The sequence below is a fragment of the Brienomyrus brachyistius genome, unplaced genomic scaffold (assembly GCF_023856365.1).
Source record: "Brienomyrus brachyistius isolate T26 unplaced genomic scaffold, BBRACH_0.4 scaffold46, whole genome shotgun sequence".
Lineage (NCBI taxonomy): Eukaryota > Metazoa > Chordata > Actinopteri > Osteoglossiformes > Mormyridae > Brienomyrus > Brienomyrus brachyistius.
In genome coordinates this window covers 2,282,926-2,296,613 of record NW_026042321.1, presented here as the reverse complement: position 1 = coordinate 2,296,613, position 13,688 = coordinate 2,282,926, and the positions used below count along the sequence as shown (strand labels likewise).

At 43.7% G+C, this 13,688-nt stretch overlaps 1 protein-coding gene across 2 annotated transcripts in view; it reads right to left on the bottom strand.

Annotated features, from left to right (window-relative positions):
• The window catches only part of LOC125723229 (guanylate-binding protein 1-like), a 63,428-nt gene extending 49,781 nt beyond the window's left edge, over nucleotides 1–13,647 (bottom strand). Inside the window, exons 1-16 of one of the 2 annotated variants that reach the window (XM_048999638.1) lie at nucleotides 13,443–13,645; nucleotides 13,125–13,326; nucleotides 10,656–10,780; nucleotides 10,233–10,345; nucleotides 9,604–9,776; nucleotides 9,236–9,454; nucleotides 8,836–9,050; nucleotides 8,331–8,526; nucleotides 8,102–8,229; nucleotides 7,220–7,329; nucleotides 6,239–6,432; nucleotides 5,289–5,531; nucleotides 4,509–4,789; nucleotides 4,093–4,296; nucleotides 3,688–3,790; nucleotides 3,032–3,225 (exon numbers count right to left, since the gene is read on the bottom strand). In XM_048999638.1, coding sequence (XP_048855595.1) covers nucleotides 3,032–3,225; nucleotides 3,688–3,790; nucleotides 4,093–4,296; nucleotides 4,509–4,789; nucleotides 5,289–5,531; nucleotides 6,239–6,432; nucleotides 7,220–7,329; nucleotides 8,102–8,229; nucleotides 8,331–8,526; nucleotides 8,836–9,050; nucleotides 9,236–9,454; nucleotides 9,604–9,776; nucleotides 10,233–10,345; nucleotides 10,656–10,780; nucleotides 13,125–13,302 — 2,676 coding nt within the window. In that variant the 5' untranslated portion in view covers nucleotides 13,303–13,326; nucleotides 13,443–13,645. Of the gene's footprint in view, nucleotides 1–3,031; nucleotides 3,226–3,687; nucleotides 3,791–4,092; nucleotides 4,297–4,508; nucleotides 4,790–5,288; nucleotides 5,532–6,238; nucleotides 6,433–7,219; nucleotides 7,330–8,101; nucleotides 8,230–8,330; nucleotides 8,527–8,835; nucleotides 9,051–9,235; nucleotides 9,455–9,603; nucleotides 9,777–10,232; nucleotides 10,346–10,655; nucleotides 10,781–13,124; nucleotides 13,327–13,442 lie in introns of both variants that reach the window. The other variant, XM_048999639.1, reaches the window with a different exon arrangement.
• Between the last annotated feature and the right edge of the window lie 41 nt (nucleotides 13,648–13,688).

Here is a 13,688-nt window from a genome sequence, read left to right as displayed (position 1 = left end):
CCAGCTCCTCTGGGGGGACCCCGAGGCGTTCCCAGGCCAGCCGAGAGACATAGTCTCTCCAGCGTGTCCTGGGTCTTCCCCGGGGCCTCCTCCCAGTGGGACATGCCCGGAATACCTCCCCAGGGAGGCGTCCCGGAGGCATCCTGATCAGATGCCCGAGCCACCTCATCTGGCTCCTCTCGATGCGGAGGAGCAGCGGCTCTACTCTGAGTCCCTCCCGAATGACTGAGCTCCTCACCCTATCTCTAAGGGAGAGCCCAGCCACCCTGCGGAGGAAACTCATTTCGGCCGCTTGTACCCGCGATCTCGTTCTTTCGGTCACTACCCAAAACTCATGACCATAGGTGAGGGTAGGAACGTAGATCGACTGGTAAATCGAGAGCTTCGCCTTTTGGCTCAGCTCTCTCTTCACCATGACAGACCGATGCAGCGCCCGCATGACTGCTGACGCCGCACCGATCTGCCTGTCGATCTCCCGCTCCATCGTTCCCCCACTCGTGAACAAGATCCCGAGATACTTAAACTCCTCCACTTGGGGGAGGACCCCATCCCCAACCCGGAGAGAGCACTCTACCCTTTTCCGGCTGAGAACCATGGTCTCGGATTTGGAGGTGCTGATTCTCATCCCAGCCGCTTCGCACTCGGCTGCGAACTGCTCCAGTGAGAGCTGAAGGTCACGGCTCGATGAGGCCAACAGAACCACATCATCCGCAAAAAGCAGAGACCTAATCCTGAGGTCACCGAACCGGACGCCCTCAACGCCCTGGCTGCGCCTAGAAATTCTGTCCATAAAAACTATGAACAGAATCGGTGACAAAGGGCAGCCCTGACGGAGTCCAACCCTCACCGGAAACGAGTCCGACTTATTGCCGCCCATGCGGACCAAACTCTGGCACCGGTCATACAGGGACCGAACCGCCCTTGAAAGGGAGCCCGGTACCCCATACTCCCGGAGCACTCCCCACAGGACCCCACGAGGGACACGGTCGAATGCCTTTTCCAAGTCCACAAAACACATGTAGACTGGTCGGGCAAACTCCCATGAACCCTCCAGAACCCTGCTGAGAGTATAGAGCTGGTCCACTGTTCCACGGCCAGGGCGAAAACCACACTGCTCCTCCTGAATCCGAGGTTCGACAATCCGGCGGACCCTCCTTTCCAGGACCCCCGAATAGACCTTACCAGGGAGGCTGAGGAGTGTGATCCCCCTGTAGTTGGAGCACACCCTCCGGTCCTCCTTCTTAAAGAGGGGGACCACCACCCCGGTCTGCCAGTCCAGAGGTACTGCCCCCGATGTCCACGCGATGCTGCAGATGCGTGTCAACCAGGACAGCCCCGCAGCATCCAGAGCCTTGAGGATCTCGTCCACCCCCGGGGCCCGGCCACCGAGGAGCTTTTTGACCACCTCAGCGACCTCCACCCCCGAGATAGGCCACTCCCATGTCCCCACACTCTGCTTCCATATTGGAAGGAGTGTCGGTGGGATTGAGGAGGTCTTCGAAGTACTCCCTCCACCGACCCAAAACGTCCCGAGCTGAGGTCAGCAGCGCACCATCCCCACCATAAATAGTGTTGATGCTGCACCGCTTTCCCGCCCGGAGCCGCCGGATGGTGGACCAGAATTTCCTCGAAGCCGTCCGGAAGTCGTTCTCCATGGCCTCACCAAACTCCTCCCACACCCGAGTTTTTGCCTCAGTGACCGCCAAAGCCGCATTCCGCTTGGCCTGCCGGTAGCCGTCAGCTGCGTCTGGAGTCCCACAGGCCAGAAAGGCCCGATAAGACTCCTTCTTCAGCTTAACGGCATCCCTTACCACCGGTGTCCACCAGCGGGTTCGGGGATTACCGCCGCGACAGGCACCGACCACCTTACGGCCGCAGCTCCGGTCAGCCGCCTCCACAATGGAGGCACGGAACATGGCCCATTCGGACTCAATGTCCCCCGCCTCCCCCGGGATATGGGAGAAGTTCTGCTGGAGGTAGGAGTTGAAACTCTCCCTGACAGGGGATTCTGCCAGACGTTCCCAGCAGACCCTCACTATACGCTTGGGCCTGCCAGGCCTGGCCGGCTTCCTCCCCCACCAGCGGAGCCAACCCACCACCAGGTAGTGATCGGTTGACACCTCCGTCCCTCTCTTCACCCGAGTGTCCAAAACATGCGGCCGCAAGTCCGACGACACGACTACAAAGTCGATCATCGAACTGCGGCCTAGGGTGTCCTGGTGCCAAGTGCACATATGGACACCCTTATGCTTGAACATGGTGTTCATTATGGACAGTCCGTGACGAGCACAGAAGTCCAATAACAAAACACCGCTCGGTTCAGATCGGGGGGGCCGTTCCTCCCAATCACACCCCTCCAGGTCTCACTGTCGCTGCCCACGTGAGCATTGAAGTCCCCCAGCAGAACAAGGGAGTCCCCAGGAGGAGCGCTCTCCAACACCCCTTCCAAGGACTCCAAAAAGGGTGGGTATTCCGAACTGCTGTTTGGCGCATAAGCGCAAACAACAGTCAGGACCCGTCCCCCCACCCGAAGGCGGAGGGAGGCTACCCTCTCGTCCACTGCGGTAAACCCCAATGTACAGGCGCCCAGCCTGGGGGCAATAAGTATGCCCACGCCCGCTCGGCGCCTCTCCCCGCGGGCAACTCCAGAGTGGAAAAGGGTCCAACCCCCCTCAAGGAGACTGGTTCCAGAGCCCAAGCCGTGCGTCGAGGTGAGTCCGACTATATCTAGCCGGAACTTCACAACCTCGCGCACCAGCTCAGGCTCTTTCCCCATGAGAGAGGTGACATTCCATGTCCCTAGAGCTAGCTTCTGCAGCCGAGGATCGGACCGCCAAGGTCCCCGCCTTTGGCCGCCGCCCAGATCACCTCGCACCCGACCTCTATGGCCCCTCCCATGGGTGGTGAGCCCATTGGAGGGGACATTAAAGATCATCAACATAAATGCAACCTTTTCATCACTGGTCCCACATCCTGAATATTTCTTAATGGGGAAATAGGATACAAAGTCAGAATTATAATCAGATGATACCCTCAGCTTTTGCTGAAGAACTCGCTCATGTTCAGACAGCATATCTCTGCGTTCCCTCTCAATTTTTTCCATCAGCTGTCTATTATTTTCTTCTTGTGCTCTCTTCACATCCTCAATTCTCCTCCCCATGGCCACCTTCTCCACTTCTGCAGCCTTTGCTTTCACCTCCTGCATCTTAGCATAGGCTTGTTCCTCTAGAATGAAGAACAATTGTCATGGTACCACACTCTAGTCTTACATGCACCTATAGATGCTTTAAGCATTATTCATCATCATTCAGTTTCCATTTTGAAAGTTAGAATTAATAATATATTTTTTAGAACAGTTCATATAGCCCATGCTTCCTCTGAATAGCTAAAATATTAAAATACATCACATATACATTTCATGCTATGTCTATCATATGGTGTACTCTGCATTAAAAATTAACAATATAAACACTATACTTAAACTACATCAAAATACATCAAGTTAGTATCCTGAATGAAGTAAATGATAGCGTTTCAGACTGTAACAGACTGGGCGTTAATCATTTTATATACTCTCTATGTGTTATGACAGCCGGCGAACAAAATTTACTATAAATTATCACTGGAACTTCACAGCCCACATATAATATTATGGTAACATCCAGAGCTGTTTAATGCCCCTCTCACCTTCTATACGCTTTTGTTGTTCAGAGAGACTTCTGTCTGCCACCAGTATCACTTTACCCAATTTATTTTTTTTAGCCAGGTATTCTTCCAAAGCCTGTTCTGCCTGAAAAACCAACCTTGTTATGGACTGGCGATGTTTACACAGGATCTACTTGCACAAGTGAAGCTTAATCATAAAAATTGTGCCAAAACATTCTAGTGGGTCACATTTATTAATAATTTAACATGTTAAACATTAACAAAAACGTATATTTTTATAAATATCTCTATGGTAACGCTTACCTTTCCCCCATACTACTATCAGTATAAATTCCAACTGTAATGAAAATGCTTTCCAATAAACAAGTGACATAATTAACACACATTTTTGTCCCAAAAACAGGTGTGATAGGAGGATTATTGCACCTTGATGCCTCTGCCTTTTGTATCTCTGTACTGGACAATTAAAACTTCTAGGTCTTCTTGGAAGTCTTGATAACCACCTGGTCTCATGTAATCATTATCTGGCTTCAGAGTGTCCTCCAGCTGCATGAGCAGAGCCATACAGTGATTCAGGGAGAGCTCCTCGTTCTCCTGACATTTCTTATCATATTCATTTCTTACAAGATCCTGTTGGAACAAAAAACAAAAATCCACAAAAAGAACCTTTCAAAAACTTTTGATATTCACACGTTTGGAGACTTAGTAAAGTGTTTCTAATAGTAATAATAATAGTAAAAATAACACATTCAATGCTTCATTCCTTAAACATCAGCTTTATTTATCCTAAGTTTAAGTGAATCAAGGAAAGTGAATGAAGTATATTTAAGGTCCCTACGAACCATGAGTTGTGTTTGGAAACACTGATCATCATCTTTGAATGAGCGATCAAGGAAGAGCTGCAGCGCCTCCTTCAGGCAGATTTCATGGACATTCGAAAGCTCCTCCTGTGTCTCGGTGTGTAACTCTATCCACTCGCTCAGCAGCTGCTTGTAGAGGCTGTGTGCCTCCTCAACTGCTTTTGAGTTTTCCATCTGAGCTAGAGCTACCACCGCATTCTCCAGACAAGGAACCTTCCCGCTTTTAATGGTATCCACATACATCATCACCAGCTTAGCCAGCACTGAGACACACCGCATCATGAAATGGAGAGAACCAAAGAAATGACATTTTATGGAGAGGCGTAGAACAGGTCAGTTAACCTGGACAGGGTTCTGTGTAGTGCTGTAACAGACTGTAGTTCATACATAATCCATACATTTACGTTTTACATTAACCTCTCTTTCATAATTTTTTTATAATGCATTCGCAGAACATTCAGTGCACCTTCATAATACATTTGTAGAATATTCATAAGCAGCATGTAAGTATGATTATGCAATTATAATGTTTGTTATTAATGTATAATAAAGTTGTTAAGGTATGTTAGCATGTTAAGGTATACTTACATGCTGTTTATGAATGTTCTATGAATGTTCTAGGGACCTGGAACCTATCCCAGGCAGGACGTTAGACCATCATAGAGCACCTAAACAATTATACACTATTAACTCAACTAAACACACAAGCCTAACTTTGCATAAATAATTCAACAGTTATTTTTGTGAGGACTTTGAACTTACATCTCCCGGTGACTTTAATTCCTCCTTTGATGGTTTTCACCTGGGAATTTCCAAGCACATAACTGCAGAACTCTGTAGCTTGCTTAACAAACTTTTCTTCCAGGTCAGAATCACTCAGCTGATCAATAATCTTCAGCTTGTCCCTGTGGACAGGCGTATCGAAGACGAAGCATTTTCGACGGGGAAAGTACTTCCGAATACATTCTCGGGCACTGTTGCTGGTGGCAACATTTTTAGTGTAGCCTTGATAGGAAAAAAAAATGAGAAACTTATATTTGAAATGATTAAAATGTGTTTTACGAACCGAAGGTATATAAAAGAAACTTAGATTTGGGTTTTTTCTTCCTGCCGTTACTACTCATTAAAATACAAATCATTGTGGGGCACATTTACCAAAAGCTCCCGTTAGCGACTTTGATAGCTGACACCTTCAGTTACATGGTTTCAAATGTGTAAGCCGCTAACGTAATAAGCAAGCTTTTGGGAAACATACTGCGGCCCTGCTTTTATTTTTTTAACTTTAATTTTTTTTAAAATTTTACTTCACATTTTCCAATTTTGAACGAAGCGAGAACATGTACACTGAACAAAAATATAAACGCAACACTTTTGTTTTTGCTCCCATTTTTCATGAGATGGACTTAAAGATCTACAATTCATTCCAGATACACAATATTACCATTTCTCTCAAACATTTCTCACAAATCAGTCTAAATGTGTGATAGTGAGCACTTCTGCTTTGCTGAGATAATCCATCCCACCTCACAGGTGTGCCACATCAAGATGCTGATCTGACATCATGGGTAGTGCACAGGTGTACCTTATACTGCCCACAATAAAAGGCCTTTATTTTTTAGAATTACTGAGTAATTCTAAAAAAATCATTGTTCCATTCATGTGTACTATAGACTTCATGGAGTAAACAGTGAATGGCAGTGTTATGCACTTACCAGGCTTCAGTTTGAGGGAGTTCTCCAAATATTCATCAGCAGTTATGGGTTTCCCATCAGCCTCAAGCTCCAGGGTAAAATCTCTTACTGCCCAGATAAAGGAGGGGAAGAAGCGGACAAACTCAGCTGAAGCATCAGCTTCATCCTCATCACTGGACTTTACCTTGATGTGTTTTGTCAGCTCAGTCACATATCTGTTAGATGCTGCAGTTGAGGAAGAAAATCTAGAAAATCTATTTTCAGTGGTGAGAGATGGGAAGGTCAGCATGTCGAGAGGAGAAACCTAATAGATTAATGTAACAATTCCAGTTGAGCAAAAAAATGGCAGACAAAGGAAGCAGAAGCATCAAACTACAGCATGTTTCTCAAATACAAGAATATCAAAGTCAATGTAGGGAAACTCCAAGTAAGTGATCATCAGAAGACCAAAGAAGATCAGAAGACCCCTTCAAATTATCTACTGCCCATGTCCACTTTGTGCCTTGACGTGAAAATGGAACACCATTGATCATAAGATTATTTTCATAAGGATATTTTTTAGCACTTTTTTAGAACCTTTGTATCTTCAATAAAGCAACAAGTATGTAACTGACAGTGAATAAGAAAAGATGTATTATGGTTAATCTATCCACCAATCCACTGTCTACCAACCCTTCAGTGTTTTTGAAGATAGTGGCGAATGGACGTTGTATAACCAACAGATGGCAGCCAAGTCCTGATCAAAGCACTTTAGAGCAAGTTTAGAGTCATTTGTGTATTTCTGTCCAGGACAGTAAAAACAAATTCCCTGCTTTAGACTGTGGATTTGTTTCTTGTTATGATGATTATTTATTCCTCAGTTAGTCAGTGGGAAAAATACTTCTAGGGAGTACCAGAACCTGAAATAGTAGTAGGTTCTGCATCAGACATCATAATTACTTTTCAGCTCTGCATGCAATATTCCTAGAAAAGAAACTGGAAATGTTCAGCTTGGTAGGATACTGTAGACTCATCACAGCAACATTGTTGATGGTACCAATGCTGTTGTAGATGAAGGTACTGCTTAGTAACACAGCCAGGGAAAAAATCCAGTTGTCATTCTTCTCGTCCCCCTGTTACAATAAAGACAATTCTTTTTAAACCTTAGCTCGAGCAATTGTCAAATGTTCGGTGATGGGCATTTGCAAATTTTGCAAGTAATACTTTTGCATCAATAATAATATCAATCCATCCAATTACTTATTTTCCTTTATAATGGTGATAAACACATCAATTGCATTAACATAAATACATACTTGTATTTAAATTAAGTTATTTTATGTGAAATTCTCTTATCGCTGATTATGACACTGTAAAAGTATAACAAAATTCTCTTGAAAATCTTGAACGATGAATGTGAATATTGTGATAGATAAGAAACATGAGGACACGATGACTTTTTTTCTGAATAACGAGCCTAAGGGATTTTAATAAAACTAATCCCCATAAATGCAGGTATTAAGCTTGCTGTAGTGAGACGCTTTCAAGGCAAACCTGGAGCCTAAGGACCCACACACTATGAACAATTTAGAGGCGTCAAATTTGCGGAGAAAACCAAGTAACAGCAGGAGACCCATAGGAACAAAGGAAAAACATGCAAAGTGGTGGCGAGAGAGCAGAGATCCAACCACCGTGTCCTCCTAGGAGTTTGAAACGATCATTTTAATTATTAATTAGTGTCTACATGGGCAAGATATACGTTTCATTAATTTTGTAGCGTGTGTAAAAATTTTGAAGATAAATAAAAATCCTTGAATTTGCTCATTAACTGTAGATTCCTTGTATTGTATATATCAATTGTTAAATGATTCCTTTGCAATTTCTTCAAGCATTACTGTACAGTACCTTCTCCACATCTCCCAGTCCTTCAGTGTCCAGCAAGACCAGTGTTTGTTCTTCTCTACCAGGAACAGAAACACACCACATCCAGATACCCTTTGTCTTAGACTGGACAGTGGAGCCCAGAGCAAATCCTGAAATATCAGGAACAGATTAGTGTGTCCTAAGCTGGGAGATGCAAATGTATCAGGAAAAACTTAATTAAATTTACAGAGAAATGCAGCGCGTACTGTACCTTTATGCTTCCCAGCCAATCGATTCATCAGGTACGACTTGCCAGTGCGGTACAAGCCCACAATAGACACCACAACTACAGGCTTATGGAAGGAGCTTAAAATGTCTACTGCTTCCTGATTGACTTTGAGCTCATTATTTGAGGTGTTCTCAATTAGACAAATAGGTTCCAACATTTTCTCTGTCCTGGAGAAGACCTATAGCCACAGACCAGTAAAGTGAGGTTAGATCAAGTGATTAAAATAACTGCTTCTTTAACTAAGCATTACAGGCTGGATGTGTGTATAAATAAGTCTATGAATAAGTTTCAATTGTCAAATATTTGGCGATGGGCAAATTATTGCCAATTTTGCAAATAACAGTTTTGTGTCAGTATTGATACCGATCCATCCTAATAAGTCAAAAGATAGTTTCTTTTATAATATCGTAAAACATACCACTTGTATGCTTGTTTATCTATTTTAATAAAACATGCAAAGTAATTAAAATCAGTTTGTTAAACTTACAGATGCCTCTTCTTCTCTTCCAGAAGTTGAGTGCTCCAGACGTGACGGCAAGCTTCCTGAGGGGTCGCTCCTGACCACGGGGGTGTTTTGCGGCAAGTCCCCTGAAAAGTCTTTGCCTGATACCTCCAAAACTGAGAAGCCAGTCATCTGATTCAAATCCATAATGGATTCTGCAGATACCTTCTCCACAAACTTTTCAAGCAGAACTACAAGTTCTGGGGAAAGACAAAAATAAATTTGCAAACCTCAGATCAAAAGCCACAATCTGTTCAGATTTATGACTAAAATCTAAAGAGGCCATCTGCATATTCACAATGCTATACATTTATTCAGATGATGTACAGCTAACATTCATTCTTCCATTAAGGAGATTACAATGCCTAGCAAGCATTTCACTGACCTCTCCCACTTGCATAATGACCATCAGCAAGAGCCTTTGGTTTGCTTCTGTATAGAAAATCCCTCAAAGCATCTATCTGCATTGTGAAATTAGGGCTGAGCTCACTAAGTGACAGGCTCTCATAGTCTTTATTATATGCATGAGGTGTGCAGAAATCAAGGAGTTTCATTTTGGGTCTTGTGAATATTTCCAGAAGGTGTCCAGCTGGGGAATTGCCATCTGAAAGAGGAAATGGACCAGAAGGAATTAAGACTAAAACTGAATTCATAAGTGCATTAATTATGACAGGAACAAGTAGTGTTTTAATGACATTATGCCATTTTCCACAAAATGTCCACCTCTTCTTTCTAAACAGAATGTGTTATTACCTTTAATGTCATTTAAGACAGAATCTAAAAAGTCTTCAGGATCAAGTTCGATGCTGCCAAAATTCATAACTAGGCTCTCATCTCTCACACACCACACAAATTCTGGAAGGAATCGCTCATTTGCATGGTCTTCAGAAGGCAAAATGACTAGATTTCTCAACATAGTGATGTGACTTAAGTATTAGTTTTAAGGAAAAGTGAAACATTTGGTTTTAAATTAACAACAAACTAGTCCATGCTATTTTTCTTTATAAGCTATTATACAATCCATTCTAATATTTATAATTTTAGAAAAAGAAAACACAAGAATAAAACTATGAAAAAAGTCCATATGTTACATGAGAACACTCGCAGTTACAAGGAAATGATTTCTGGATCCAAGGCAAAGATAGCTAGCTCACCTTTGCTTATTTACTTGGCTATACTTGAAAATAACAGATTGTTATTATAAAATAAAAAATTTTCATCGTTAATTCACACTTTGATGAAACAATTAAGCATCGCTTTCACGGAAATGACTTAATAGTGAATATTACTCTGCAATTTTCCGGTTACAAATCTGCGACTATTCATCAAGCTGTCGCCTGCTTTTGTAAGTGCTGACAAGCTGGTTATTAGGATAAGGATACAAAAGCTGGTCCAAGGTTTCTCGTTTCACGGGGCCCAGTGTGTTATAGAGGAAGACAGAGCTGAGGAGCACAGACAGGGTGAAGATGGGGCTGTAGGCTCGCTCCTCCAGCACCTGCCATATGATGCAGAAACAATGCATGTGCATTCAGATTAATGTAATCGTGCACTAGGCTGAGCAACACACTTGTAAAGCAAAAATAAATATATGGCATATATAAATATTAATATAAATATTAATAGTAATATAAATGATTTTATCAAAATTAAAATGTTACACTAACATTTTAAATATAACATTTGCTATAAGTTCAGAAAAAAATTCTAAATATGCCATGGGCATTAAAACACTACGAAACCATTAACACCATGATTGAGAAAATAATTTGATATGTGATGAGTGTCATCAGGAACCCTGCACTTACCAAGTCCTCTTCAAATCCCTCACAGTCCAACAGCACTAGGTTCTGCTTTGAGCCCAATGGGTCTGGCAGACTGCACATGTAAATACATGCACTCGATTTGCAGCTGTCTCTGGACACAATAAATTCTTTAGGGGAAAGAACACGTAATGATTATTACAACTATACGCAGGCAACAATTACAAAGCAAGCTGCACAGGTACCATGCATTTCACAACAAACACCAACATGAAAGCAACATTAATAAAAGTTTTGCAAATCATGATAAGTTTTCAAATAAATTACTTTCTCAACATTAATAATAACAACCATATACAGTATGTGTGTGTATCCATCCATCCATCTCCTCCCGCTTATCTGAGGTCGGGTTACGCAGGCAGAAGTCTGAGCAGGGATGCCCAGACCTCCCTCTCACCAACCACCTCCTCCAGTTCCTCCGGGGGAATACCAAGGCATTCTTAGGCCAGCTGAGAGATATAATCTCACCAGCATGTCCTGAATCAGCCCTGGGGCCTCCTCCCGGTTGGACATGCCTGAAACACCTCCCTAGGGAGTTATTCAGGAGGCATCTTAGATAGATGCCTGAACCACCTCAACTGGTTCCTTGTGATGCAGAGGAGCAGAGGTTCTACTTTAAGCCCCTCCTGGATGTCCGAGCTCCTCACCCTATCTCTAAGCCTGAACCCAGCCACCCTGTAGAGAAAACTCATTTCTGCTGCTTGTATCTGCAATCTCATTTTTTCAGTCACTACCCAAAGATTAGGGCAGATCAACTGGTAAATTAAAAGCTTCACCTTTCAGCTCAGCTCCTTCTTTACCACAACAGAACGGTACAGCATCCACAATACTGCTGATGTTGCACCGATCCGTCTGTTAATCTCTCGCTCCCTAGATACCCCTAGATACTTAAACTCCTCCACTTGAGGCAGTAACCTACCCCTCACCAGGAGAGGGCAAGTAACCTTTTTCCAGTCAAGAGCCATGGCCTCAGATTTAGAGGTGCTGATCCTCATCCCAGCCACCTCACAGCTGCAAAACACCCCAGTACATGCTGCAGGTCACCAGCTGACGATACCAACAAGACCACATTATCCACAAAAAGTAAAGACTCAATCCTGAGGCCGCTGAACCACTCCCTTTACGCTCCTTGGCTACGCCTAGAGATTCTGTCTATAAAAGTTATGAACGGGATCTGAAAAAAATGGCAGCTCTGGTCCAACACCCACTAGGAACGAGTCTCATTTACTGTTGGCAATGAGAACCAAACTCTTGCTCTATTTGTACAGGGACCTGATGTCCCACAAGAATGGACCCTGTACCCCATACTCCTAAAGCACCCCCTCACAGAACCCCCAAGGGACACAATCATATGCCTTTTCCAAGTCCACAAAACACTTGTAGACTGGTTGGGCAAACTTCCATCAAACCTCCATTATTGTCATGAGGGTGTAACAACTGCCACAGTGTTCCATGACTCACTGGGGTGAACTCCTATGTACTGGCACCGAACCGGGTTATAAATAGACCCACCCCTGCCCAGTGCCTCTCACCATGGGCAACTCCAGAGTGGAACAGAGCCCAGCCCCTCTCCAGAGGTTTGATTCCACAGCCCGAGCCGTGCATTGAGGTGAGTCTGACTATATCTAGTTGGTATCTCTCTACTGTACCTCCCGCACCAGCTCAGGCTCCTTTCCTACTAGAGAGGTTACGTTCCATGCGCCGAGAACTAATGATGGTAGCCGATGATCAGCCCGTCGAGGCCCCTGCCTTCGACTGCCACCTGATCTACACTGCACTCATCCTCCATGGCTCCCCCTGCAGGTAGTGGGTCCACAGAACTGTGAACCAATGTTACCCCTTTGAGCTATGCCTAGCCGGCCCCCATAGGTGGAGGCCTGGCCACCAGTTGTTTGTCTTCGAGTTCCCGCCCCAGGTCTGGCTCCAGGGTGAGGCCCCAGTCTCCCCAGTCCAGTCGGGGTAACATAATCTACTGGCAATTATTTAATTATATTTCTGTTTTATTACTGTATTTGAGTTACAGAGAGAAGATTATATTAAACTAACTGCTTATCCTGGTGAAGTATGTGAGGGGTTAGAGCCTATTCCAGGCACACAGGGTACTATACAGTCTCAAAATTTCCCACCATATATAAGCATATGGTCCTTGATGGACCGGCATTGTTGTTTGTGTCTTGAATGGTTCCAGGCTAACAACATCATATTGGATAAGCTGTATTTGTTAAGTTACTGTTTCTGTTTGAGTAACAAGAGGTAACATAGAAAAAAAATCATATGGTTACTGAAAAATAAGTACACTCACAAGAGAAAGATTAACTCGGTTCTATTATTCATTTAGTCATTACGTATATACAAAATTACTGGCCACGGACATGCATTGAACCAATTAAATTTGAGGGTATCATCATTTGTATTTAAATGCACAAGTGAATAAAGCTCACAGTTCCTCCTTACCGTTGCTCCCTGCTAGCAAGTTAAGAAGGTAGGATTTTCCAGAATGTCGCGGTCCAAATATACTAACTACCTTCAGAGGCTGAGGAAGGCTAGCTAATACTTCAACAGCCTCGGCGTTCAGTCGGATTTCTCCATTAGACGACGAATCGGCAAGCAGGATTGAGCCCTTCGATGCCATAGCCAAGCCTGTATCCGCGATCCTCTGCAAAAACACCGTCGTTTTTCATTTAAGTTTCAATTACTGATTGTATACATGCGATTTCACAGAACCGTTTACGTAACCTTTTGATCTATAAATGTAATTTTATCAGTACCTACCTGTTTATATACTCTAGGCCTAATATTTAAAAAAAATTCTGTTTAACGAAAAGACTGTTTGTTTAATGTCTTCTCTTTGGAGTTTTCTTTAAAAAGTACTGAAAGTAAGAGCAGTATATCGCGAAGCATAGAAATGTGACATAAAAACGTCTTCGCCGGAGATACATTTCACTTTCGGTTTCAGTGAAACAAAAACCAAACCTGGAGGAAGTCCCTAAGGCGCCGCCCTTGATACACCGTGCTTTT